A 27663-nucleotide genomic window follows, 5' to 3' on the forward strand; every position below is an offset into this window, starting at 1 on the left:
TGCATATTATGTTGTTTTTTATTAACTTATTGGGGTGATACTGGTTGACACAATTACACTGGTTTCATGTGCACAATTCTACAACAAATCATTTGTACACTGTATTGTGTTCACCATCCCAAGTTAAGTCTCTGTCCATCACCATTTATCTTTCCTGTACCTTCCTCCACCTCCCCACTCTGCAATCACCACACTGTTATCCATGTCCATGAGTTTCTTCTCTTTTTTTCATTTTTGCTCAATCCCTCCACCACCCCTACCAACCCCGCCCAACAGCTGTCAGCCTGCTCTCTTTCTATGATTCTGTCTCTATTTTGTTAGTTCATTAGATTCCACATGAGTGAAATATATGGTACTTGTTTTTTTCTGAAAAATGATGCATATTATGATAATGAAATGAAAATTCAATAAACAATTTAAAAATATCTCCTGAGAAGTTCTATGTAATGTGAACATTTAAGCAATATGCTGCCATCAATTTTCTCATCCGTAAAATGGGATAGGTAATGGCATCTTCCTTATGAGTTGCTGTGAAAATACTTAGAAATAATGTATATAAAATGGTTACCATCATGTACACTGGAAAGTAATGCCCCATTCATTTTTCCACCAAAATGATCGTCGCCTTATAATTTTTACTGTTGAAGTGTGCCATTTTCAAGATACATTCCATTGTTGCAAAGTGAATCTTATAAATTCCTCTTGTAGTTTGATGATCCCTTTGGAATATCTCTCTCTCTCCACATATATCTCAAATAATACCGCAAGAGACTTATAATGAAAATCTACCTTCTCCACCCTTTACTCAGACTCCCAGAAACAACTTCATTTTTCTGGTTGTAACCCTGTTTCTACATGAGCTACTTACGCATTTTTCAGCTTTTAATTTTTTCTCATTACTTTCTTCTCTGAAAAAAAATTAGCATGTATTTCTCTTACATAATTTACCTTGCTCAGTATAATTACTTAAAGAATTTGGATAAATCAAAATTTAATGGCTATTGTCTTGTCACATAAATGTTTACCATTTTATGACATAAATCTTATCCAGAGAAGTACCATGTAGGATAATATGAATACACTTTCTTCCTAAATTTTTCTTTTGACCTTTGCAATGGTAAACTTCCGTTGTGTCTTCATATCAATTCATCACTGGTTCATCTCTCTCCACCAGAAATATAAAGCTGTTTTCAGTCTATCCAGATGCATGAGACAATTTACCAGCTTCAGTTTTTCCGTGGTAACATTCCCCTTGGGTTTGAACATATACATATGTATGCATATGCACACTATCTGGAAGGGCAACGGAGAAAAGAATGTTTATATCAGGATGAAAGGACTGGGAGACAGGGGTGGGAGTGAGGATATGTTACTGACTTTATACCATCTTTGAAGTATTCCTATATGTTTCTCTGTGATGTAGTCCCTCTCCCCTGCAAATTTTTTTAAACAGCTATAGAATTAGATCCCTCTCTATTGGTTTGGGACAGCAAGTTGTAGAGAAATTCAAATATATAATCCACTTTTAAAAAGAAATTAAGAACAAAAACATGCACCCAAAAATTAAAATCCTAAGCATGTGCTTCTTATTCTATTAGGATTTGTGAGGTTGTGTGAACGTGGTGAAAAATTGAAGGAAAATTGTTACCTGTCTTGTACAGTAAAACCTGGATATAATGGAAGATATAAAAGACTAATTCAGGTCTGTGGGTCTGTTAAAGCTGAAAGTCCATTATATAATAAAGTATGTTTTCCAAATGGATATTTAAAAAATTGACAAATTAGTTTACCTCTTTTTACTTATGTAGACACGTTTGTGTAATTAAAATCAAGTATGTATGAAAAGCTTAATTTCCAAGAAAATTTTCTATATGTATTACAATAATTTTAATTTATAATGAATAGGTCTAATAAATGAGTGGGTTCACTAGTCACTGAAAGTAAACAAATGCACACAGCGGGGGTGTGGCTTAGGGCAAGTGGGAGCCTCAGCTGCAGGGTTAAAACTGCTGCAGAAAGTCACCCCATGCAACAACAGAACCAGTTACCACAGGTGATGCGCTGTGATCATGTGCTAATCATTCGCCCAACATTGTTTATTAGTGGTGACTTGAATTTAATATGTAGACTATAGTTGTAGATACGTAATAATTTAATGTCAGCAAAATTTAGTGTTTTTTCCAACATATGGCCTATTCGCTAAAATTTGTTTAAAATAGTGAATAACCAAAAAAAACAAAAACCTGTTAACTTAATTATAAGCCAATATTAGTTAAAAGCATTTTACAATTAACAGGGTGCTAATTGTCACATATGACATACGGACTGGAAATTTTGTCCCTTAAATGGAGGTTCGCAAAATCGAGCGTTTACTGTAAAGTCTAGGGATCCAGGAAAAGCCCCACCTTGGCCAGCCCCTAGAGCTTTCTTCCCACTGTTCAGACCACCTCACCTATTCCAGCCCCATCCCCACTTCTGGAATGGGTCTTGTCCAGCCTCACCCTCAGGTCTGGTTCCCACCCACAGCCTTAACCAGGAATCTGGTCCCCACCCATCACCCAGTCCTCTCCACCTGGTACCACCTACATCCCGGTCCCCTCGAGGCCACGCCCCCTGGTCCTGGTCCCACCCGCGGCCACGCCCCCTGGTCCCTACCCAGCCCCCACCCCTTGAACAGGTCATGCCCCTCGTGTCTGGCGTCTCCCAGAGCCTAGTCCCGACTCCAGAAACTAGTCTCTGCTCACACACCACCCATGGGTCTCTCCCGGCCCCCGCTCGCCTATATCACCACTTCTGCCCCGAGCTCCCAAGATTCTCGCTCTCCGCGGTGGGCAGCCCGTGACCGGAAGCCGTGTGGAGCCGCCAGCCCGAGACCGGAAGTAGGAGCGCGGGGAGGCGCCGCGGAGGCTGCCGTGGATGGCTGGCTTCATGGTGTGTGCTCCGTATTCTCTGGGTGGGACGGCGTTCACGTGGTACGGTTGGCCGCAGTGCCAAGGGAGGACGCGGTGAGCTGCGGGTGGTCGGGGCGGTGCAGGGAGGGGCGTGGGCTGAGGGCACCCCATCACGGCCCGGGGACTCGCTGTCCCTCCCGGGACCGTTTTCTGCCGGAAGCTGCTGGTACCTCCCAGCTCTTCACGCCGCTTCCCTCCTTCAGAGCTTCCCGCGTCATCCTCGCCGGGTGTGATGTTGGCCCCCAGGGGACTTTTAGCCTAGTCTGGAGGCTTTGTTTGGGTTATTACAAAGGGGGCGGGGCGGGTACTATTGGCATCTAGAGGGCGGAGGCCAGGGATGCTGCTCCACGACCTCCAGTGCGCAACCTTCACAACAAAGAATTACCCAGCCCCAAATGTCAGTAGGGCTGAGCTTAGGAAACCCTGCTCTAGGGCCTTACAACCTCTGAGGCCCTGAATGAACTGTGGAAATTGTTTAAAAGTCAGCTGAGTCATGTATAGGGCCCCCAAGTGACAAGCCATATTTAAAGTGACTGGAGTCGCCAAAAACTATGCAGCCAAATGAGTTGAGCGAGCCAATTGCACACACCTGCTTTCCCCACTTGGGGAGCTGCTGGCTGGATGGGAATCAGGAAAATCCAGTCACAGCCAATAATTACACGTTAATCAGTAAATTCAGAAAAGACAAGTGAGTGGGATGGCTTTTCCATTCAGTAACTGTATTATATACTATAAAAGGCCTCAAAGGCAATCTTTGTGCTTTTTTTTCTCCTCCTCAGACAAGAAAAGCACCCCTAGTGCTCAGGTTTGAGGCTTACCTTTCCTCACTGATTTAAGATTTCTGTGTGACCAGGTGAGGGCTGTGTGGCACTTGTGACAACAGGTTCCACCTGCCTCCACTGGGCAGAATAACTGCTAATGGGCTTTCTTGAGCTCAGATCGGAAACACAGAGTCACTAAGAATGAGATAATCTTTTAAAAAATATATATATTTTTATTGATTTCAGAGAGGAAGAGAGAGAGAGAAACATCAATGATGAGAGAGAATCATTGATCGGCTGCCTCCCACACGCCCCCCACTGGGGATCAAGCTGGCAACCCCAGCATGTGCCCCTGACAAGAATTGAACCCGGGACCCTTCAGTCCACAGGCCGACGCTTTATCCACTGATCCAAACCGGCCAGGGCAAGAATGAGAGAATCTTAAGAAAAATTTCTTATGTTTGATGCATTATATTCAAGGGAAAGATAATAAGGTGTGTGTGGCTATATGTATGTAAATAATTCAATAAATAGTTACATGAAAAATACACATTAAACAAACATGTAAATAACAAAATGTGTAAGAGTATAGAAATATGTATTTGCTCACATTATATACTAAAAATGTTAGGATTTTATATATAAGTATAAATATATAATCTTTACATGTATATGAAGTATGACAAGTCATCTAACTAAAGACTTTCAGGAATATTTAGCAACATTCCTCAGTCCTGTTGAGTTTGACTTCTAAAGCTCTATAAATCCTCCACGAAGATTTAAAATATGGGGGCATTAGGGAGAAAAAATATTTTAACTTCTTTATATTAGTAACAGAAATTTAAATTGACCAGCAAACAAATGTATTTTGAGCAAGTAGGATTTTTTCTCAATGAGATTTAAAATCATTTGGAGGAATATTAAGCAACAACTTATAGATTGAAGGGTAGGGTGCGGGTTTCCAAAGACTGTCCGCCACAACTTGACTTAAATTAACTTTGTTTCTTAAAACTTTTCTGAAATAACAGTCTGGTGATTCATATTGAAGAGAAGCATTTTAAGTAATTTTATATTCAGTTGTTGGGCTTTAATAATTGTGTGTGTGTACACGTGCGCACGCATGTGCATGTCCATGCTTTTTTCATTAGCTTTCCTATGTCATTCTTGAGGGGAATATTTGCTTGTCATGCAACAGATCCTTTTTGAGTGTGCAATTTAGGGGACCAGCCATCCTCATTTATTCAGCTCTAAGGGATTTGCCAGGATATAGGACATTTAGTGTTCAAATCAGGATAGTCATAGACAAACCAGGATGGTTCATCATCTCCATGAGCTAAGCCCTGGGCCAGATGCATAGGGACCCTGGAAAACCAAACAGACCTCGTCTTGCCTTCATGGAATTTACATTCTAAGCCAGTGGTTGGCAAACTGCGGCTCTCGAGCCACATGCGGCTCTTTGGCCCCTTGAGTGTGGCTCTTCCACAAAATACCACGTGCGGGCGCGCACGAACAGTGCGATTGAAACTTCGTGGCCCATGCGCAGAAGTCGGTTTTCGGCTCTCAAAAGAAATTTCAATCGTTGTACTGTTGATATTTGGCTCTATTGACTAATGAGTTTGTCGACCACTGTTCTAAGCAATCCTATCTAATAAAGAGGGAATATGCTAATTGACCATCACTCTGTCACAAAGATGGCTGCACCCACAGCTGAGTCCAAGTTCCCATAAGGAGCCTTAACGAGCAATCAGCAGAGACTTGAGGCTGTGCCCTCCCCCACCACTGTGGGGCTTGACAGGGGACCTCAGGCCGCGCCCCCCAGCCCTGGCATAAGGCTGGGGGACCTCAGGCCGTACCCCCTTGCCCCAGTGCCAGGCCAGGGGACCTGAGGCCATGCCCCCCACCTGGCAGGGCTTGACTGGGGACCTCAAGGTGCCCTTCCCGTCCTGGTGCTGGGCTAGGGGACCTCAAGCTGCTCCCCCCATCCCAGCACCAGGCCAGGGGACCTCAGGCCGCGCCCCTTGCCCCAGCACCGGGCCAGGGGACCTCAGGCTGCGCCCCCCTGCCTGGCTGGGCTTGACAGGGGACTTCAGGCTGTGCCCCCCACCCAGCAGGGCTTGACAGGGGACCTCAAGGTGCACACCCAGTGCTGGGTCAGGGGAACTCAGGCCGTACCCCTGCCTGGCTGGGCTTGACAGGGGACTTCAGGCCGTGCCCCCCACCCAGCAGGGCTTGACGGGGGACCTCAAGGTGCACCCCAGTGCTGGGTCGGGGGAACTCAGGCCGCACCCCTGCCCAGCGGGGCTTGACGGGGGACCTGAGGCTGCACCCCCCTCCCAGTGCTAGGCCAGGGGACCTGAGGCTGCACCCCTCCGCCTGGCGGGGCTTGACAGGGGATCTCAGGCTGTGTCCCCCACCTGGCAGGGCTTGATGGAGGACCTCAAGGCACACCTCCTGCCCCGGTCTGGGCTGGGGGACCTCAGCCATGCTCCCCATCCTGGCGCCGGGCCAGGGGACCTGAGGCTACGCCCCCTGCCCAGCAGGGCTTGACAAGGGTGGGACTGGCCAGGTCTGGATCTAGCCCAATGCGGGGGGGGGGGGGGGGGAGGGGCAGCCGGGTCTGGTTCTCATGTGATTTTGAGGTGCATGTGGGTGGGCGGGGACTTGACTCTGGGTCCCATGGTGTGCCCCAGACTCTGACAGGAGGAAGGTTTACATATACATTTTACTAATTTTCTTTCATCTCTGACACTTCTATTATAGAGAAAGGGCAAATAGCAATATTAAATTTTTTCCTCTAATTAATCCCCTTTAATGTGCATGAATTTCGTGCACCAGGTCACTAGTTAATTACATAAGTGATGTGGGAGCTTGGCACAGAGGACTCAACCTGAGGGAACAAGGAAGTCCTTTTGAGAAGGCCTAATATTTAGCTTGAGAGCTAATGTTGGGGCTGGATTTTGCTAGTCATAGAACTAGACTAGAGAGCAGGTATGGGAGTACATTTAAGAGAGCACTTTGGGCAGAGAGAACTGCATGAAAACAATCCCAAACCCAGGAGAGCCTGGGGTTCTCCATAAACTGGGAAGACAGGGATGGCTGAAGCCAAGACAACAGCATAGGGAAGGAGTGTGAGCCAGGCTGGACAGTTGGGCAGGCAGGACCAGATCAGGCATTACTTTGGACTCTCTTCTAAAGCCATTGGGCAGACACTGAAGAGGATGTGTGGTTAGCATTTGGTTTTTGCATGCTGGTTAAAATGGACTTCCAGATTAAGAATTAGGACTTAAGAGGGAAGATAGAAGGTGATAGGAAGAAGTTTACGATTAAGATGGTTGTAGCCCTAACCGGTTTGGCTCAGTGGATAAGAGCGTTGGTCTGCGGACTGAAAGGTCCCAGGTTTGATTCTGGTCAAGGGCATGTACCTTGGTTTCGGGCACATCCCCGGTATGGGGTGTGCAGGAGGCAGCTGATCAATGTTTCTCTCTCATTGATGTTTCTAACTCTCTATCCCTCTCCCTTCCTCTCTGTAAAAATATCAATAAAATTTATTAAAAAAGAAAAAAAGAGACCTTAGAGTTTAGAACTAAAAGAATGATGCTTCCATTCATGCATGCATTTTTCAGGTAACACAGAACATTTACTATGCTCCTAGTTCCTATCCATGCAAACCTGCAGGCATCACCCTCACCCAGGTCCAACTTTGCCACTCACAGGCCCCCTCCTCCACATCCGAAAGAAAGTCAGGCCTGAGTATGTGTAGGGCTTCTCTGTCCACCATGGTGGCCATTAGTCACGTGTCGCCATTTCAATTAAACCAATGAAAAATACAACTAAAAACTCATTTTCTCAGTCCCAATGACCATATTTCAAGTGGTCAATAGCCACCTGTGGCTAGTGGCTGCCACGTTGGACAGAGCACAATTAAAGAACATTTCTATCATTGGCAATTCTGTTGGGCAACACTGGTGTGGAGTGGCCCTTTCTCTGTGACCTTCCCAGCACCAACATATCCAAGAGGAGATAGGAGTCTCTGAATCTGTAACCTGAGCAGAGTCCCCTTCTGTCCTCATGTGAATTCTAACTGCCAAAAGACCTTGAAGAGGTACTTGGAGTCTGAAAGTGTCCCAGGCAACTTGTCAGTTTCCTTTCCTCTTGGGACTGTGAGCTGAGTGGATCCTACCTCTTCTCTTCTCCTCAGCTCAGTGACTATGACTATTCCTAACTACAAATTGGGTCCCTGGTGGGGAGAAAGGAGCCATCCTCCACCTGCAGCAGGTAAGGAAATTCTGCCACAGTTGTGTGGGTCTGCTGGACTCGCACCAAGGCTCAGGGAGGGTTTGATGTGAGAGGCTGTATTAGTTTCCTATAGCTGCTGTAACAAATTATCATAAACTTTGTGGCTTAATGCATTGCAAATTTATTTTCCTGTGGTTCTGGAGGTCAGAAATCCTAAATGAGTTGGCAGGGCTGCATTCCTTCTGGAATCTATAGGGGAGAATCCATTCCCTTGCCTTGATCTTCATATAGAGGCTGCCTGCATTCTTTCCTTGGCTTAATGCTTCTCTTTTCATCTTCAGAGCTAGCAGTGTAGCATCTTCCAATCTCTCTCTCTATCTCTCTCTGACCTCTGTTTTCATCATCTCATCTCTTTTGCAGATCCTGACCCTCCTGCTTCCCTTTTATAAGGACCCTGTGATGGCATTGGGCCCACCTGGATAATTCAGGATCATCTCCCCATCTCAAGATCTTTACCTTGATCACATCTGTAAAACTCTTTGCCTTGTAAGGTAGCACATTCACAGGTTCTGCAGAATGGACATCTTTGGAGCGGGAGCGTTAACCTATCATACAGGCCCAGGAGTCAGTAACGCCCTACAATTCTTTTTCACGTGGCCCACACTCACTCTTAGTGTCTTATGTTCCCCTCTCTGTACACACACCCTTTATTGCTTTCATCTTTTAGGTGAAGGGAGGACACTTATAGAGACCTCAAGAAGCTAGTTTTATGGAATTACATTTTCTGTTACTACATTCTATATATGCTGCTTGGTATTTTGACTTTTTTTTTCACTTAAATTTATTGAAGATAAGAATCTATCAATACACAGAAATTTTCTTTTTTTCTTCATGATGTGGGTATCCTGTAGATTATTGAACTAATTCCTTATTGATGGTCATTTATGTTGTTTCCAATCCTTTGATATTATAATATGGCCACAGGGAATACTCTCACTCTTCTATGCTGATCTCGGCCTATTAATAACCAATGTTGAAATAGATCCCTTCACCAATAACTATGAGGAAACTGAAGATACAGGTTAATGACTTACAAGACCTAGAAAGCACACCTTAGCCCACAAAGGAATATCATAGGTAGACAGAGTACATGGGCCTAGGGTTCTGCTTTTATTGGGGTGTAGGATGGGGGCCTAAGGTTCATGGGTTCACTCTTTATTGGTGAATTTAAAACATAAGAACAAGAATTTAAAGTGCAGGAAGAGAAAACAAACAGGTAGTCCAAATAGTCATTAAAATCGATCAAGATCTCTAAAAGAAAGAGCCTCAGTAGCAGAGGCAGCCTGGCCTCCTTATGTAGTCCTGAGACTGCCAGATGTGTTTATTAGAGACAGCTGTATTTGAACTGGATGCCTCCAAAATGGATGTTGCTTGGCAATCAAAGCTTAAGTCAGGCACTTGCATTACAAAAAAAAGAAAAAAAATGTCAGGGTTTACACTAAACTCACCCAGGTCTTTTAGTATTTGTGTTACCGTTGAAATAGATCCCTAAAGGTTCCATTGACAGTGAAAGAGTAAATGTTTTTGCATTTTGCTTGACATTAACAAATTCCTTCCATGGGAGTTATACCCCAGCAATGTATGAGAGTGCATTTCCACACAGCCTTGCCAATAAAAGAAGTGGCCCGCCATGTCTTTGTTGATCTGACTGATAAAAACTGGTATCAGTGTAGCTGCAGTCTACATCTCTGTGAATAAGATTATCGGTGGTTCTACCAATTGGATTGGTAGTGGTAGAAACAAATTATACTGTGTTGAGTAAGTGGGACATGAGGAAATGAGACAGAGAGTGAAAACACTGTGATGAGAGGCAGAGCTGGGGCAGTAACTGGAAAGAAAACTGCTATTGGATAGACATACTTCATTACTAAATACTGCATTGGATTTAAATGGTGTGAGAGAGTCTAGTAGAGTGGGAGAGCTTGAAGGGAAGGGTAAACAAGAGGTCATCAATAGTGTACAGCTCCTAAAGGCAGGTGGGATGGGACACAACAAAGCTGTAGAGTCTGGCCTTATAAAGAAAGGGAGACAGCTCCTGGTTTATAACAGAAGAGAGGGAGGAAACCGTGTTCAGATTGTCATTTTGACGTCAGGAAGGTAGATTCCTCTCAGGATGATCACTTTGAGAAATAGGATGCGGGGCCACCTGCTGAAAGTGAGAGTATATTCCTTATCTGTTGCTGCTAACCTTAGTCGCTTAAAATAATAGTAGTAATTTCCTGTCTCACAGTTTTTGTAGTTCAGGAATTCATCTTAGGTTCAAGGTTCTGGCTCAGGGACTTTTGTGATTTCTTAGCCAGATATCAGCTGAAACTGCAGTCATCTGAAGGCTTGACTGGTGCTGAAAGATGCACTTTCAAGTGGTTCACGCATATGCTGGCAATGGTGCTGGCTGTTGGAGAGAGGCCTCAGTTCTTCTCCAAGTGTCTCGCCACAGGACCACTTGCATGTCCTTCCAGCATGGCTTCCCCTAGAGCAGGCAGTGCAAGAGACGAAGGTGGAAGCTGCTGTGCCTTTTAGGGCCCAGACTTAGAAGTCACCTCCACAGCATTTTATTAGTCACGCAGCTCAGCCCTAATTAAATGCAGGTGTGACTATCAGGAGGTAAAGCTATATAGGAAGGTGATTGCCATAGAGGGAAAAGGTGAGATTTAAAGAGATTAGAAAAGGTTTGATTAGTAGGAAGCTCCATTGACTTACAGGATTGTCCTGCAAGATTGAGGGCTCTTGATCATGTTTGTCTAAAGGTGACAATAGTTCAGTTCTCCTGCAGGCTGGTCTGCCCAAGTGCTGCCACAGAGCAGGCAGATGATTGGAATTACGTGGTCAGAGTTCTGCTGGAGCACTGTGAAGGTGGGGGTTAGGGATAAGGAAATTTGTGGAAATGAGGGACATTGTAATCCAAGCTGGGTAAGCATGAAATGAGAGAAGGTGACTGATGGGTAGCAAGAAGGTAGGATAGTAGGTGAACTGAGTTCTTTATGTAGTAGAAGACACATATAGTGAAAGGAAAAAATGAGTAAACAAAGTAAAAGTTTGGGAGGTTGTGTTCAGAGAGAGGGAAATTTCTGAACTATTGTTCTGGATAGTGAAACAGTGTCAGGTGATGAGCAAGCCCAGGGTGGTGCCCATGGAAATGTGTGGCAAAGGTGGAGTAAAGCAAACTCATAACACAGTGAGTCTGAGATCATCTGAGTGAGGTGGGACTGGTGGGTGAAAGAATAATGGAAGTCAGGTGCCCACGTCTTAAGTGAATAGGGTTTTAAGGTGGGAATGTGATTGTAACAACCACATGGATGAGACTAAGTGAAACTGAGAATTTAAAAGGAGGTGGAGCAGCCCCTGGCTGGTGTGGCTCAGTTTGTTGGAGAGTTGTCCCGAGCACTGGAGGGTCACGGGTTCGATTCCTGGTCAGGGCACATACCCAGGTTTCGGGTTTGATCCCTAGTCAAAAGGCATATGGAAGGCAACTGATCAGTGTTTCTGTCTCACATCGATGTTCCTCTCTCTCTCTGAAATAAAATTTTTTAAAAAATATTGCCTCGATGCCGAAACCGGTTTGGCTCAGTGGATAGAGCGTCGGCCTGCGGACTGAAGGGTCCCGGGTTCGATTCCGGTCAAGGGCATGTACCTTGGTTGCGGGCACATCCCCATTGGGAGGTGTGCAGGAGGCAGCTGATCGATGTTTCTCTCTCATCGATGTTTCTAGCTCTCTATCCCTCTCCCTTCCTCTCTGTAAAAAATCAATAAAATATATTTAAAAAATATATATTGCCTCGGGTGAGGATTAAAATAAGTAAATAATAAAATGGGGTGGAGCAGTAATGTACTGGTCATACCATGGTGGACAGAGATAAGTTTTGCCATCACACAGCCCTGGGTTTATCAGCTGCTAGGCATAATAAAGGCCCAATAACAAAGACATTGCATTTTGAAGAACATGATGGGCAGGCTAAGATAGATTTGTCCTCAGTAACCTAGAGAAAGAGAGAAGCTATGAATTTTTCATATTATTTATTCCAGAGTGCATTGTGGGAGTAAGAAGAGAAGCTTCCTGGTTCTCCCATTGCCCTGTTGTTTAGGAAAATTACTGACTGAATCATAGGATCCTGTCATGGTTCTATTCCCCACCTGTGGTAAGTTGTGGGGTCCCAGCAGCTCTCAGAGGCCAGGTGTTAAAGGCCCCTGTACCACCGAGGAGGTAGGGGAGGGGCTGAGCAGGTGAGACAGGAGTGGAACTCAGAGGTCACTGGTACCTAATTAGATTTTGCGTATTTGGGGGTTTAGTAGTTTGTGTTACTGTGGAGCTGTCACCTGTGTGGTAAATATGCAGGAGCTTTTGAATTTTATCTGTAATTCTTTTTATAAACCTGATTAAATGACAATGATGTCTCTTGGATTTTCAAATTCCTCGACTGTGAAACGTGAATAATCTCTTTCTCAAGTGTAGTACGACTCTTGAGCTCTGTTTTCTGGCCCTGGTGAGATAGGGCTCTGCTCTGGTTTTTTAATGAAAGGTGTGTGTGTGTTGTGTGTGTGTTCACAGGTAGGAGGGGAGTTTGTGAGTGCTAGAGTATAGAGTACACCTGGATTCTTGTGACTTATATATGACTCATTTCTACTTCTCCAGTTCAGTCTCCCCTGTACCCAACACCCCCTCAAAAAGGATGCACAGAGGAGGAAGGGTTTGTTAATGGCTTCCTGACAAGCGGGTTACCAGTGAGTCATGTTTCTTTTTCCAAATCATTATTTTTTTGCCTAAAGTTGAACTTGTTATCTTTCAATGACCTGGAGCCTCACAGCCAAACCAGATCTTCAGGCATCCAGGATCTCTGAGCATCTAATGGAGGGTGAGGGGCTGCCCAAACAAGGTCAGTATATGTCAATATTTACTACATTGCAAAGTTTCCTGCAGGGTCCCTCTCTCATGTTCTGCTGATAGTTTTTAAGGGAACACTGAGGAAAGACATGACTGTTTCCTAAACTCAAGCAATTGATGGTGGCCATTAGGAAATCTTTCATACATTTACCAAGTATTTCTGATTTCTGCAATGTTCCAGGCCTATGTTCAATCTTTGAGATTGAGGGCTGAGTCCAAAAGCAAATTAGAGTAGAGCCCAGAACTCTGATATACAAAATACACCTTCTGCTTTGAATTCCCGTCCCCACTCTTGCCATCCTTGGCCCTTTTCCTATATAACCTCAGTGGTCCTTGGCTAAGCCATAATGTTTTCAATGACTTTAGGACATGGTGACCTTCAAGGATGTGGCTGTAGAGTTTACCCAAGAAGAGTGGGCATTGCTGGATCCTTCTCAAAAAACACTGTACAAAGATGTGATGCTGGAGAACTGCAGGAACCTGGCATCGCTTGGTAAGCCTGACACCATTCCTGCATTTATTTCTTAACAAGTCTTTCCTTCTTTTTTAAATTGAGGCAACATTCATATAACATAAAATTTACTATCATAATCATTTTAAAGTATACAATTCAGTGGCTTTGATGTATTCACAGTGTTGTGCAACCATCAGCACTATCTAATTGTCATCACCACTAAAAGAAACTCACACCCATTAAGTGGTCAATAATCATTACATTCCCCCCTCCCAGCTGCTGGCAACCACTAATTTGCTTTCTGTTTCTATGAATTTGCCTATTTTATATCACTTTATATCATCAGATCATAAAATATGTGATCTTTGTCTAGTTTCTTTCAGGCAGTATAATGTATAAAGGTTTGGCTGTGTTATTGTATGTGTCTCAGTTATTTATGCCTTTGTATGACTGAATAATATTTCATTTTGTGGGTATACAAGATTTTGTTTACCCATTTAATGGTTGATAAACATTTGGGTTGTTTCCACATAACGGGCTGTTATAAGTAATACTGCTATGCATTTTTGTATGTAAGTTTTTATTTAAACCTATGTTTTCAGTTCTCTTGGGTATATATCTAGGAATGGAATGCTGGGTCATATATTACTATGTTTAGCTTACTAAGAAACAGCCAAACTGTTTCCCCAGCATCTGTAGCAATATAGGAGTTCCGATTTCTCCACATCTTCCCCAACATTTGTTTTTGTTTTTTTATTATAGCCATTCATGTGGGTATGAAGTGGCATCTTGTTTTGATTTGCATTTCGTCCTAACTGATGACCTTGAACATTTTTCCATCTCCTTGTTAACTATTTATATATCTTTGAAGAAATGTTTATTCAAGCCTTTTAAATTTGGTTATTTTTTTGTTCTTGGGTTGTAAAAGTTTATTATATATACTAAATACTATACCCTTATTCAGAATATGATTTGCAAATAATTTCTCCCATTCTGTGGTATCTTTCCATTTTCTTTTTTTAATTTAATTTTTTAAATTTAAGTATAGGCCTGACTGGTTTGGCTCAGTGGATAGAGCATTGGCCTGCAGACTGAAGGGTCTCAGGTTCGATTCCGGTCAAGAGCATGTACCTTGGTTGCAGGCACATCCCCAGTAGGGGGGTGTGCAGGAGGCAGCTGATCGATGTTTCTCTCTCATCGATGTTTCTAACTCTCTATCCCTCTCCCTTCCTCTCTGTAAAAAATCAATAAAATACATTTTTTAAAAATAATTTAAGTATAGTTGGTATGTAATATTATATTGGTTATATTAGTTTCAGGGTACAGTATAATGATTCGATATTATATAGGTTACAGTATAATGATTTGATATTATAGGGTACAGTATAATGATTCGATACTCTAGGGTACAGTATAATGATTCGATATTATATAGGCTCTACAGCCGTGGTTCTCAACCTGTGGGTCACGACCCACAGGTTGAGAACCGCTAGCAGGGTCGCCTAAGACCATCGGAAAACACAGGTATTTACATTACAATTCATAACAGTAGCAAAATTAGTTATGAAGTAGCAACGAAAGTAATTTTATGGTTGGGGGTCACCACAACATGAGGAACTGTATTAAAGGGTCGCGGCATTAGAAAGGTTGAGAACCATTGCTCTAGAGTCATCCATGTTGTCACAAATGGCAAGATTTCATTCTTTTTTATTGCTGCATAATATTCCATTGTGTATATGTACCTCATTTTTGTTATCCATTCATCTGTTGATGGACACCTAGGTTGCTTCCACATCATGGCTATTGTCAATAATGCTGCAATGGGCATAGGGATACGTGTATCATTTCAAATTAGTGTTTTTGGTTTCTTCAGGTAAATACCCAGAAGTGGAATTGCTGGGTTGTGTGGTATATCTATTTTTAGATTTTTGAGGATTCTCCATACTATTTTCCATAGGGGCTGCATCAGTTTGCAGTCCCAGCAAGTGCACAAAAGGGTCTAGGACTTTTGTTTGTTGGAAGTATTTTTATTATTGCTTTGATCTTATTAGCTGTAATCAGTTTGTTCAGATTTTCTGTATCTTTTGATTCAGTTTTAGAAGATTATATGTATACTAGAAGCCTGGTGCACGAAATTCATTCATGGGTAGGGTCCCTAGGCCTGGCCAGCGATCAGGGCTGATCGCGGCCTTCCTTCCCCGGCAGCTGGCTGCCAGCCAGGGCCTTCCTTTCCTGGCTGCCAGCCGGGGGCTTCCTTCCCTGGCTGCCGGCTGCTGGTCAGGGCCTTCCTTCATTCCACGCCATCCCCTGATGGTCAGCGCATGTCATATCAAGTGATCAAACTTCCGGTCTCCCAGTCGAACTCCCGAGGGGACACTTTGCATATTAGCCTTTTATATATATAGATGGGATGATGCTCCAGCAACCTGAGCCACTTGGCCTGGGCTTCAAGTTAATTTTTATATGGTTTGGAGGAAGTGTCAACTCCACTGTTTTGCAAAAGTTACCCCAAAACTTTTGAAGAAGAGACTGTTCTTTTGTCATTGCAGTTTTTCACACCCTTGTCAAAAATTATTTGACTATAGTTATATGAGTTTTTGTACACTCACATCTATTCCACTGATCTATACGTCTATCCTTGTACTAGTACCTCCTGTCTTCATTACCATTTCTTTGAAGTAAGTTTTGATATCAGGAAGCATTAGTCTCTCTTTTTCAAACTGTTTTGTCTGTTAAGGATCCCTTGCAATTTCATATGAATTTTAGGATCAGCTTGTCCATTTTTGCAAAAAAAAAAAAAAAGCTGTTGGAATTTTGATAGTGATTACATTGAATCTGTAGATCACTGTGATTGGGTTAGTATTGTCATCTTAACAATATTAAGTTTTCCAATTACATATACTTTTGTTATTCATTTGTAATAAGATTCTATTATGGTCAGATAAGATACTTTATATGATTTCTTTGTTATTGTTTATTCAGACTTGTTTTGTGTCCTAACATATGGTCTCTTCTGAAGAATGTTCCATATACACTTGAGATGAATATGTATTCTGTTGTTGGATGGATTGTTTTATATGTCTACTAGAGGCCTGCTGCACAAAATTCATGCACTCCGGGGGTGGGGGGCGTCTCTCAGCCCAGCCTGCACCCTCTCGCAGTCTGGGAGCCCTCGGGGATGTCTGACTGCCACGGAGGCAAGAGTGGCTCCCACCATCACCATTGCACTCGCCAGCCATGAGGCCAGCTTCTGGCTGAGAGGCACTCCCTCTGAGGGAGCGCACTGACCACCAGGGGGCAGCTCCTGCATTGAGCGTCTGCCCCCTGGTGGTCAGTGCATGTCATAGCGACCAGTCGTTCTGCCATTCAGTCAATTTGCATATTAACCTTTTATTATATACTAGAGGCCTGGTGCACGAAATTCATACATGGGAGGAGGTTGTCGCTCAGCCCGGCCTGCACCCTCTCCAATCCGGGACCCCTCGGGGGATGTCCAACTGCCAGTTTAGGCCCTGCAGGATGGGGCCTAAACCAGCAGTTGGATATCACTCTCACAATCCAAGACCACTGGCTCCTAACTGCTCACCTGCCTGCCTGCCTGATCACCCCTAACCACTCTATCTGCCTGTCTGATCACCCCTAACTGCCTCTGCTTGCCGGCCTGATCACCCTCTAACAGCACCCCCCCTGCCGGCCTGGTTGCCCCCTAACTGCCCCCCTGCCGGCCAGGTCGCCCCCTAACTGCTCCCCCCCTGCCAGCCTGGTCCCCCCCAACTACGCCCCTGCCAGCCTGGTCACCCCTTAACTGCCCCCCTTCTGGCCTGGTTGCCCCCTAACTGTCCGGAAGGAAGTTGGACGTCCAGAAGATGTCTGGTTGACCGGGTCTAATTAGCATATTACCCTTTTATTAGTATAGAGGATTAGGTCCAGTTAGTGTATAGGATTGGCTAAGTCCTCTTTCCTTGTTGGTCTACCTAGTTTTCTGCCTATTATTCAATGTGGTATTTGAAGTCTGCAACTATTACTGTAGTCTTTATTTCTCTCTTCAATTCTGTCAATTTTGAATTTATATATTTTTGAGCTCTGTTGTTAGGTACATATATGTCTCTAATTGTTATATCTTCTTGATGAAGTTACCTTTTTATTATTAAGCAATACCTTTCTTTGTGTCTGATAGCAATTTTTGTCTTAAAATCTATTTTGCCTGAAATTAATATAGCTACACAATCTCTCTTTTATCTGCTGTTTTCATGGAATAAATTTTCCCAGCAGTTGACTTTCAACCAGTTAATGTCTTTAGATGTAAAGTGAGTGTCCTATAGATAGCATATAATTGGATGATTGTTTTGTCCACTCTGCCAAAATCCGCCTTTTAGTTGGACATAGATTAATCCATTTACATGGAAGATAATCCTATATAATAAAAGTGTAATATTCTAAGTGTCTGACCAGTAGCTATGATGCACACTGACCACCAGGGGGCAGACGCTCTAACCGGTAGGTTAGCTTGCTGCTGGGGTCTGGCTGATTGGGACTGGGTGAGGGGGCCCTAATTGCCAGCCAGGCTAAGGGACCTCACCCATGCACGAATTCGTGCACCGAGCCTGTAGTTACTGATGAAGAAGAACCTATTTATGCCATTTTGTTATTTGTGTTCTATTTGTGCCTCAATTCCTCCATTATTATTTACTTTTTTGTGTTCTATATTTTCTAGTGGGCCATTTTAATTCCCTGCTCATTTTTTGTTCAGTTTAGTTTTGTTTTTTATTGAATTTATTGGGGTGACATTGGTATTTTTTTTTTTTTTAGTTATTTTTTAGTAGCCGTCCTGGGGATTATTATTAACATTTTAATTTATAATTATTTTTATTTAACACCAACTTTGTTCAATAGCATACCAAAGTTTTGTTCCTATATAGCTATTTTCTGCATACCCTCTCCCTCACTTTATAATGCTTTATCTCCCCTTACATCTTATACATTGTGTGGCTATTAACATAGATTTACAATTATTGCTTTAGGCATTTCTCTCTCTCTTTTTTTTTTAATCCTCACCCAAGGATATTTTCCTATTGATTTTTAGAGAGAGTGGGGGGGAAGAGACAGAGAAACATCAATGTAAGAGAGACACATCAATTGGTTACCTCTTGCATGCTCCCCAACCAGGGCCTGGGCCGGGAAGGAGCCTGCAACCGAGGTACATACCCTTGACTGTAATCGAACCCAGGACCCTTCAGTCCATAGGCCAATGCTCTATCCACTGAGCCAAACTGGCTAGGGCGGTATTTCTCTTTTAAGTCATATAGGAAAAAAGAGTTACAGAACAGAAATGAAGGTGTTATACTAGTAAACCCCCCAAAATAGCAATTATTATTGACAGTTATACTTACCTATGTATTTTCCTTATCAGTGTTCTTCATTTTTCTTTTTGTGGATTTGAGTTAATATTCATTGTCCTTTTATTTCAATCTGAAAGAGTCCCATTAGCATTTCTTGTAAAGTAGATACATTACTACTGGAAGTGATCTCTGTCTCTCAGTTTAACCCAGTGGTCGGCAAACTCATTAGTCAGCAGAGCCAAATATCAACAGTACAACGATTGAAATTTCTTTTGAGCCGAAACCAGTTTGGCTCAGTGGATAGAGCATCGGCCTGCGGACTGAAGGGTCCCGGGTTCGATTCTGGTTAAGGGTATGTACCTGGGTTGCGGGCACATCCCCAGTGGGAGGTGTGCAGGAGGCAGCTGATCGATGTTTCTCTCTCATCGATGTTTCTAATTCTCTATCCCTCTCCCTTCCTCTCTGTAAAATATCAATAAAATATATTAAAGCCGGAACCGGTTTGGCTCAGTGGATAGAGCGTCGGCCTGCGGACTGAAGGGTCCCGGGTTCGATTCCGGTCAAGGGCATGTACCTTAGTTGCGGGCACATCCCCAGTGGGGGGTGTGCAGGAGGCAACTGATCGATGTATCTCTCTCATCGATGTTTCTAGCTATCTATCCTCTCCCTTTCCTCTCTGTAGAAAATCAATAAAATATATTAAAAAAATAAATAAATAAAAAATAAAATAAAATATATTTTAAAAAAAAAAGAAATTTCTTTTGAGAGCCAAATTTTTTAAACTTAAACTTCTTCTAACACCACTTCTTCAAAATAGACTCGCCCAGGCCGTGGTATTTTGTGGAAAAGCCACACTCAAGGGACCAAAGAGCCACATGTGGCTTGCGAGCCGCAGTTTGCCGACCACTGGTAACCTATCTGGGGTATTTTAATCTTGGTAATGTATATTTATGTTTTTTTCATCAAATTCGGTTAAGTTTTTAGCCATTATCTCTTCAAATATTCTTTTCTACTTCATTCTCTTCTCTACTTAAGGAACCTCCATTATGTGGATGTTGATATGTTTGATGGTATCCCACAGATCATTTAGGCTCTGTTCATTTTTTTTTTTCTATTTTTCAGAGTGGGTGATATAAATTTTCCTATCTCATGGTCATTAATTCTTTAGTCTGCGTACTCAAACCTGCTGTTGAACTCCTCTTCTGAATGTTTTGCTTGTGTTACTGTACTTTTCAACTGCAAAATACCTATGTAGTTTTTTAAAATAATTTCTATCTTTAACATGTTTTCTACTTGATCAGTATTTGTTCTTATTGTTTCCTTTAGTTCTTTGTGCATGGTTTCCTTTAGGTCTTTAAGGATATTTAAAATAGGTGTTTTTAAGTTCTTTATCTAGCCCTGACCAGTATGGCTCAGTTGCTTGAGCATAGTCCTGTGCACCAAAAGGTCACTGGTTTGATTCCAGTCAGGGCACATACCCAGGTTGTTGGAGGGCAGCCAAGTGATGTTTCTCTCACACATTGATGCTTCTCTCTTCTTCCCTTCCTTCCTCCCTACCTCTCCTTTCCTCTCTAAAATCAATAAAGTATATTTTTAAAAATTCTTTATCTACTAAGCTTAATGTTTAGGTTTCCCCAGGGACTGTTTATATGTTTTTTCCTATAATGGGCCATAAAATTATTTCTTTGCCTGCCTCATAATTTTACTGGCTGAAAATTGGACATTTGGAATACTATTATATGGCAATTCTAGAATCAGCTTTTTCTCATCCCCAAGGTTTGTTTTTGCTGTATGTTTAGTGATGTTTCTGAACTAATTTGGTACTCTGTATTTGTTGTTTGTGGCTACTGAAGACTCTGCTATGTTGACAACTCCTTGTATACCTGGAACAAAAACAAACAAAAGTCTCCTAGTCTCTGCAGATGGGCTCTGAGTATATAATGGGGGTTTGCACTCGCCATAGCTTCACAGCCTGCTTATGAATAAAGCCTAAAGGTCAGCCATAGCTGAGGACTTAGTGCTTTTTTAGGTCTTTTCTGAGCATGTGCCCACTCCGAGTATGCAAAAGGCACACAAAAGATTAAAAGTGTCAATGTAAAAAATGGCCAAAACTTGTAAAGAATTTTTATAAGAGTTCATTTGAGCAAAACTGATGACAATTACCAGGAATCAAAATCTCAAATGCTCTGGAGAATAGCAGTTTTTCAGTTTCTTTTATGCATTTGAAATTAAGGAGGGAACACAAGAAAGATTACAGGAAAATGGAAGAAAGCGCCCTAGCCAGCTTGGCTCAGTGGATAGAGCGTCAGCCTGTGGACTGAAGGGTCCCAGGTTCGATTCTGGCCAAGGGCACATGCCTGGGTTGCGGGCTCGATCCCCAGTAGGGGGTGTGCAGGAGGCAGCCGATCAATGATTCTCTCTCATCATTGATGTTTCTATCTCTCTCTCCTTCTCCCTTCCTCTCTGAAATCAATAAAGAAATATATTAAAAAAAGAAAATGGAAGAAAGCAAGGTGTATATCAGATTACAGGATGGTTAAGATTATGCGCTTTCTTGAGGGTGGTCATGCTTTTGGGCGGGGGTGTGTAAACTCTGTTAATTTAGATGCTCAAGACCAATGGGCAGGGCTTGCTTAAAAACCTCTCACTAAAGAAGTTATGTTTAAAAAAAAAAGTTATGTTGTGCTCCGGCCAGTGTTGCTTAGTTGGTTGGGCGTTGTCCCGAGCACCAGGGGGTTGCCGGTTCTATTCCTAGTCAAAGGCATCTATGCTCAGGTTTCGGGCTTGATCCCGGTAGGGGGCATCATGCAGGAGGCAGCCAATCCATGTTGCACTCTCAAGTCGATGTTTCTCTCCTCCCGTCCTCTCTCTAAAAATCAATAAACTATTCTAAAAAACAAAGTTATTATTGTATGACTTCCCACCATGACCTGTCCAATTAGGAATTTATGATCCATTTTTTTAAATATAGAAACATCAGTGATGAGAGAGAATCATTATAGCCCCTACTGGGGATCGAGCCCGCAACCCAGGCATGTGCCCTTGACCAGAATTGAACCCAGGACCCTTCAGTCCCCAGGCTGACGCTCTATCCACTGAGCCAAACCAGCTAGGGCAGGAATTAATGATATTACAACACCCTTTTTTCAACTACAAAAGGAATATGAAAGAGCTTTTCAAAAATTCCCAAAAACATATTGTTCCACACTTTTCCTCCAAGTTTTCAGTCAGTCTTTTGTTTTCTTCTACTGTTTTCCCTTGCTTCAGGTGGTGGTGGCTGATATATTTGCCTTTAAACACTTTTTTTTTTAAAATATATTTTATTGATTTTTTACAGAGAGGAAGGGAGAGGAATAGAGAGTTAGAAACATCGATCAGCTGCCTCCTGCACACCCCCCACTGGGGACGTGCCCGCAACCAAGGTACATGCCCTTGACCGGAATCGAACCTGGGACCTTTCAGTCCGCAGGCTGACGCTCTATCCACTGAGCCAAACCGGTTTCGGCTGATATGTTTGCCTTTAAATGCGTTTAGCACAGCTAAGCCCTTGGAGAGTTTGGGATTAGATAAATGAAGGCAAGCCCTTTGAGCCAAATCTTCAGAAAGGTCTAAACCAGTGGTTGGCAAACCGCAGCTCACGAGCCACATGCGGCTCTTTGGCCCCTTGAGTGTGGCTCTTCCACAAAATACCATGGCTTGGGCGAGTCTGTTTTGAAGAAGTGGCGTTAGAAGAAGTTTAAGTTTAAAAAATTTGGCTCTCAAAAGAAATTTCAATCATTGTACTGTTGATATTTGGCTCTGTTGACTAATGAGTTTGCCTCTAAACAATCACAGTTTCTTGAGATAATGGTCCATTCTGCTCCCTCCAGTACTAGGAATGTGGGCTGTTGTTTTCAAGGTCACGGCCAAAGCATGAAATAGAGAATCAGTCAAGGATCGGTTAAAATGTCAGCTGTTTTTTTTCCTTGATTAAGCATTTTCCTGGTTGCTATAATCTTAATGATAAGTCTCCAGAATTCTAATAAAGTTAACTCTTAAAGTTTTTTGCTAGTTTATTCATTGCTTTTGTGTAGGGATGGGCTTTTGGAGTTTAGTATTTCTTGTTTTCAATGTCATGACTTCTCACTAGAATTTCTTAAGCACTTCTGTGTTCCTGGGTCTGTGCTAGGTTTAGGAGTACAGTGATGAATGGGACAAACATGTTCTCCACCCTCACAGAGCTTTGTGACTGATGCCTACCCTATGAACTGAATATATGTTTCTTATCCTGACTTTATATCTCCATAGTTAAAAGCTTTAGAGCTTCTGATGTGTGTAATTTAGACTTTGACCTGGGCTTTGGGACTCTAGTTGACCCTTGAATAACAGTTTGACCTGTGTAGGTCCATTTATATATAGATATTTTCAATAATTATACAGTTGGGCCGAAACCGGTTTGGCTCGGTGGATAGAGCGTCAGCCTGCGGACTGAGGGGTCCCGGGTTCGATTCCGGTCAAGGGCATGTACCTTGGTACCTTGGTTGCGGGCAAATCCCCAGTGGGGGTTGTGCGGGAGGCAGCTGATCGATGTTTCTCATCGATGTTTCTAACTATCTGTCCCTCTCCCTTCCTCTCTGTGGAATATCAATAAAATATATTTTAAAAAAATAATAATAATAATTATACAGTTGGCCCATCATACCCCAGGCTTCACATCTGAAGATTCAGCCAACCACAGATTAAAAACAGTATTTTTGACCCATGGGTTGGGAATCTGTGAATGTAGAAAGCCAACTGTATGCATTGTTCTATGCCATTTTATATATAGGACTTGAGCATCTGTGGATTTTGGTATCCACAGGAGGTCCAATCTCCCATGGATACCAAGGGACAACCAAAGTTTTGGGGGAATCAAATTAAATGCAGAGTTTTGACTGTGCAGGTATTCAGTACCCCTAATCCCCTCATTCATGGGTCAACTGTATTTATGCCCTGTCACCTAGATATTGAATAAGGATACTTGTATTTTTGTTCCTTGGTAGTTATAGTATTCATTAGAATTTATAATTATTCCATTACTCTGAAAGTCTCTCTTGGTCTCTTTAGAATTGTTGGCTTCAGTTTCATTAAGTTGCTTGTCACCTGCACAGTCCCCCTTCAACATGTCTTTTCTCCATGATTAGGGTATCATGTTGATAAACTAAGCCTAATCTCTCAGTTGGAGGAAGAAGACAAGGTGATGACAGAGGGAAGAGGAATTCCCCCAGGCATTTGTTCAGGTGAGCACCAGGTGGATATGACTGTGAAGAATAGCTGTGGCCAGTGATTTGGGACATGGAAGTATTACATTAAGAAATATCAATCAGAGAACTTTGTAAAATGTCCTTTTTTTTCTGATGGAGCTGGCCAAGAACATTTGGTGTGAGCATTTTTTTCCTTTTAACTTGCTGTTCAGCATCTTATACTTTACTTTGGACTCAGGCTTTCATCTCTCCTTGTTTTTGTTTTGTTTAAGTCTTTTTTAACTTTTTGTCCAATTTCTTTTTACTTTACATCCCTGATAATTCCTTCTTTTATAAATCTGACAAATCTTAATCCTTCTAGAATCCTTTTTTAAAACCTACAATTTGATTACTCTTATCCCTTTCACTGCAAATCTCTTCAAAAACCCTAATCTCTCAGAGTCTAGCTTTACTCATGTGTATACTTTACTATTTCTTTTCTCTACCAACTTAAATTCCTTTTCAATTTGTTTCAGATTTGGAAACTATACTTAAAGCCAAATGGTTAACACCTAAGAAGCATGTTTTTAGGAAAAAACGTTCTAATGGTGTAAAAGCGGTAAGACTAACATGGTGATCCTTGGTTTTTCATAGTAGAAGAATTCTCTAAGTTAGAAAAGCCACAAGATAAAAAGGAGTATTATAAGAAGAAAGTAACATTTACACATGATAAAATGGTGTCTCTGGAGAGATGTTGTGGAAAAATTGTGAATTTGGAGAAAATTATAAGTTAGCTTCAATCTAATTTTTTCACTGAGGGTTTCCAGAAGTAAATTATTTCCTTAAATGTGACTAAGATATTGTCTGTTCAATCACAAAGTAGTCTTAAATTTATCAAAAAATGCTCTTGTATGGTAAGGACTTAAATCTTTTTTAACATATAAGAGCTCAAACTGGGCAGATGTCTTATACAAGCACTGAAAATAGTGAAAACATCAGTTATATTAATTAGCATAATTCCTGGGAGAGAGAATTTATATGACAACACTGAATATTAAAAATATTACAAATTATATTTATCATTTCTATCAACAGGAAAGAAATCATGTTGGAATGAAACTTAATGAATGTAATCAATGTTTTAAAGTCTTCAGCACAAAATCTAACCTTACTCAGCACAAGAGAATTCATACTGGAGAAAAACCCTATGACTGTAATCAGTGTGGAAAATCTTTCAGCAGTAGATCTTATCTTACTATTCATAAGAGAATACATAATGGGGAGAAACCTTATGAATGCAATGACTGTGGGAAAGCCTTCAATGATCCCTCATCTCTCAGACTGCATGTAAGAATTCACACTGGAGAAAAACCTTATGAATGTAACCAGTGTTTTCATGTTTTCCGTACTAGTTGTAACCTCAAAAGCCACAAGAGAATTCATACAAGAGAGAATCATCATGAATGTAATCTGTGTGGAAAGGCCTTCAGCACGAGGTCTTCTCTTACTGGGCATAATAGTATCCATACAGGGGAGAAGCCTTATGAATGCCATGATTGTGGGAAAACCTTTAGAAAGAGTTCATATCTGACACAGCATATGAGAACTCATACTGGAGAAAAACCCTATATGTGTAATCAATGTGGCAAATCCTTTAGCAGTAGCTTTTCTCTTACTGTGCACAAAAGAATTCATACTGGAGAGAAACCCTATGAATGCAGTAACTGTGGAAAAGCTTTTAATAATCTCTCAGCTGTTAAGAAACATGTGAGAACTCACACTGGAGAAAAACCCTATGAATGTAACCATTGTGGAAAATCTTTCACCACTAATTCTTACCTTTCTGTGCATAAGAGAATACATAATAGGTGGATTTGAATACAGTAACTGGGAAAGCATTCATTGATTTTTTAATCCCTCAGACAACTTGTGGTAACTCATACCAGGTGTAAGAGTTACCTGTTGCTGCCTAGCCAATTTCCCTCCAAAACATAGCGGCTTCAAACGACAAACACTTATTATCTCACAATATCTGAAAGTCAGAAGTTCATAAATGGGCTTAATTTTGTAGTTCTGGCTCAGTGTCTCTCATGAGGGTGCAGTTAAGATAGTCATCAGAAGCTACAATCATTTGTATTTTTACTGCTGAAGAGTCTTTTCCAAAATGGTTGACTCACATGCCTGGAAAGTTAGTGCTGGATGTTGCCAGGGAACCTTCATTTCCTCACCATGTAGGATTTTCCATGGGCCTGAGCATTTTTATGTGTAGCATCAGGTTCCCTCCAAAACATTTGATCTGAGGGAGCGCTAATGCCGAAGCCATGTTGTCTTTTATAACCTAGCCTTGGAAGGACATGTTATCACTTCCATATTGTATTGGACACACAGACCAATCCTGATACAATGTGGAAGAAGACTACACAAGGAGTGTATACCAGGAGAGAGAGATCCTTGGGAGACATCTGAGAAGCTTGTCATGAAATCAGTGAAGCAAGGCCTTTAGCTTTCCATCAATTTGATATTGAGAAACTCTCAGGTTAATTCACTCTGGAGAAAAACCTTGAGTGCAATCTTTGTGGAAAACTTTCAGCTCAAACTCACCTTAATGTGCCCAGTACACGTGATAAATCAGTACAGAGAAATACTCATATAAGGAATGTGAAAACCCCTCAGCACAAACATTCACATTACTGAGCAAACAATGGTGAGATACTCTGAATGCAACAAGAAAGCCTTAATGTTCTCTCAGTTTTTGAGAGATGTGAGGATTTATTCTGGGGAGAAAGTCCTGTTAAATGTAATCAGTACTGGAAAGTCTTCCATTTTTCCCATTCTTAGAAAACTGAGAACTCACTGCAAAGAATATAAAGATTGAGGGAATGCCTTTAATGATACCTGTTACATTAGGAAAAATATTAAATACTCCCTGGACACAAAACCTGTCAGTGTATTAATTTCAGAAGATCTTTCCATGATTCCTCTTTGTTGACTTGTGAGAATTCATAGTAGAGGGAGACCCTAGGAATGTAATTGGTATGAGGATGGCTCAGCCTCACCTCTTCACTGAGTAGCCACAAAATAATTTAAACTTGGAATGGAAAAATGTAAACCTTAAGAGTGTGGTATATTACCTTTAACAGTGTCTAATCCTTAGGTTGGTCCACTTATTAATTTTCAGTTATGTTTTAGTATAAACATTTATGTCTATAGCTATACCCTAAAATAAACCTTAAGTTTTGTACAAGTTTGTTATGTAATATTTACTCTTTGAAGATATCAATACATGACAAAGGTATTTCTGAATATCTCCTGAGTGATTTAGTTTATCATAATGAAACACTGTATGTGCCATATACTTTCCTCACTTAATGGCATTTTTGTCAAGTGGACTTTATGATGTTGATTCTTTTTTATATTTATAGTAGAGGCCCGAAGCACGAAGATTCGTGCAAGAATGGGCCTTCTTTCCCCTGGCTGCCGGCACCGCCTTCGCTCTGGCCGGAGCTGCCTTTCCGCCTTCCCATGCTGCCCAGAGGCCTGGAGTGGCTGGGGTGGTGCAGAACGCCTGTGTCTCACCCCACCCCCCAGCTGCTCAGCGCCTGCATATGCAAATTAACCCAGCATCTTTGTTGGGTTAATTTGCATACTCTTGATTGGCTGGTGGGTGTCACAAAGGTATGGTCAATTAGCATGTTACTCTTTTATTAGTGTAGATCCTAGTATAGCAGTTACTTTTAGCTTCTTCTCCAGTGCCCATTCTCCTCTACTTACTCACTTAAAGA

At 42.0% G+C, this 27663-nt stretch overlaps 1 protein-coding gene across 11 annotated transcripts; it reads left to right on the forward strand.

The window, feature by feature from the left end:
• Positions 1–2781: 2781 nt before the first annotated feature.
• ZNF558 (zinc finger protein 558) lies at positions 2782–27663 on the forward strand. 11 transcript variants are annotated; one of them, XM_080675069.1, is made up of 9 exons: positions 2782–3005; positions 7911–7987; positions 8369–8572; positions 12032–12144; positions 12639–12727; positions 13254–13380; positions 23843–23938; positions 24418–24500; positions 24977–27663. In XM_080675069.1, exons 4-9 carry the CDS (start codon positions 12123–12125, stop codon positions 25757–25759), a joined length of 1200 nt encoding a protein of 399 aa, XP_080531195.1. In that variant the 5' UTR covers positions 2782–3005; positions 7911–7987; positions 8369–8572; positions 12032–12122; the 3' UTR covers positions 25760–27663. The 11 variants fall into 11 exon arrangements, with proteins under 11 accessions (XP_080531195.1, XP_080531199.1, XP_080531200.1 ...); XM_080675073.1 differs by having other exon boundaries at positions 8369–8499; XM_080675074.1 differs by having other exon boundaries at positions 2782–2931.

The sequence above is a fragment of the Plecotus auritus genome, assembly GCF_963455305.1.
Source record: "Plecotus auritus genome assembly, chromosome: 6".
Lineage (NCBI taxonomy): Eukaryota > Metazoa > Chordata > Mammalia > Chiroptera > Vespertilionidae > Plecotus > Plecotus auritus.

What these genes read in the sequence shown, in the direction of transcription:
- ZNF558 (XM_080675069.1), top strand. Translation starts at nt 12,123, where the DNA reads ATGGTTCTATTCCCCACCTGTG. An exon ending in CAGGAACCTGGCATCGCTTG is followed by an intron (nt 13,381 to 23,842) that starts GTAAGCCTGACA and finishes CTCCATGATTAG; the next exon opens with GGTATCATGTTGATAAACTA. An exon ending in TCCCCCAGGCATTTGTTCAG is followed by an intron (nt 23,939 to 24,417) that starts GTGAGCACCAGG and finishes AATTTGTTTCAG; the next exon opens with ATTTGGAAACTATACTTAAA.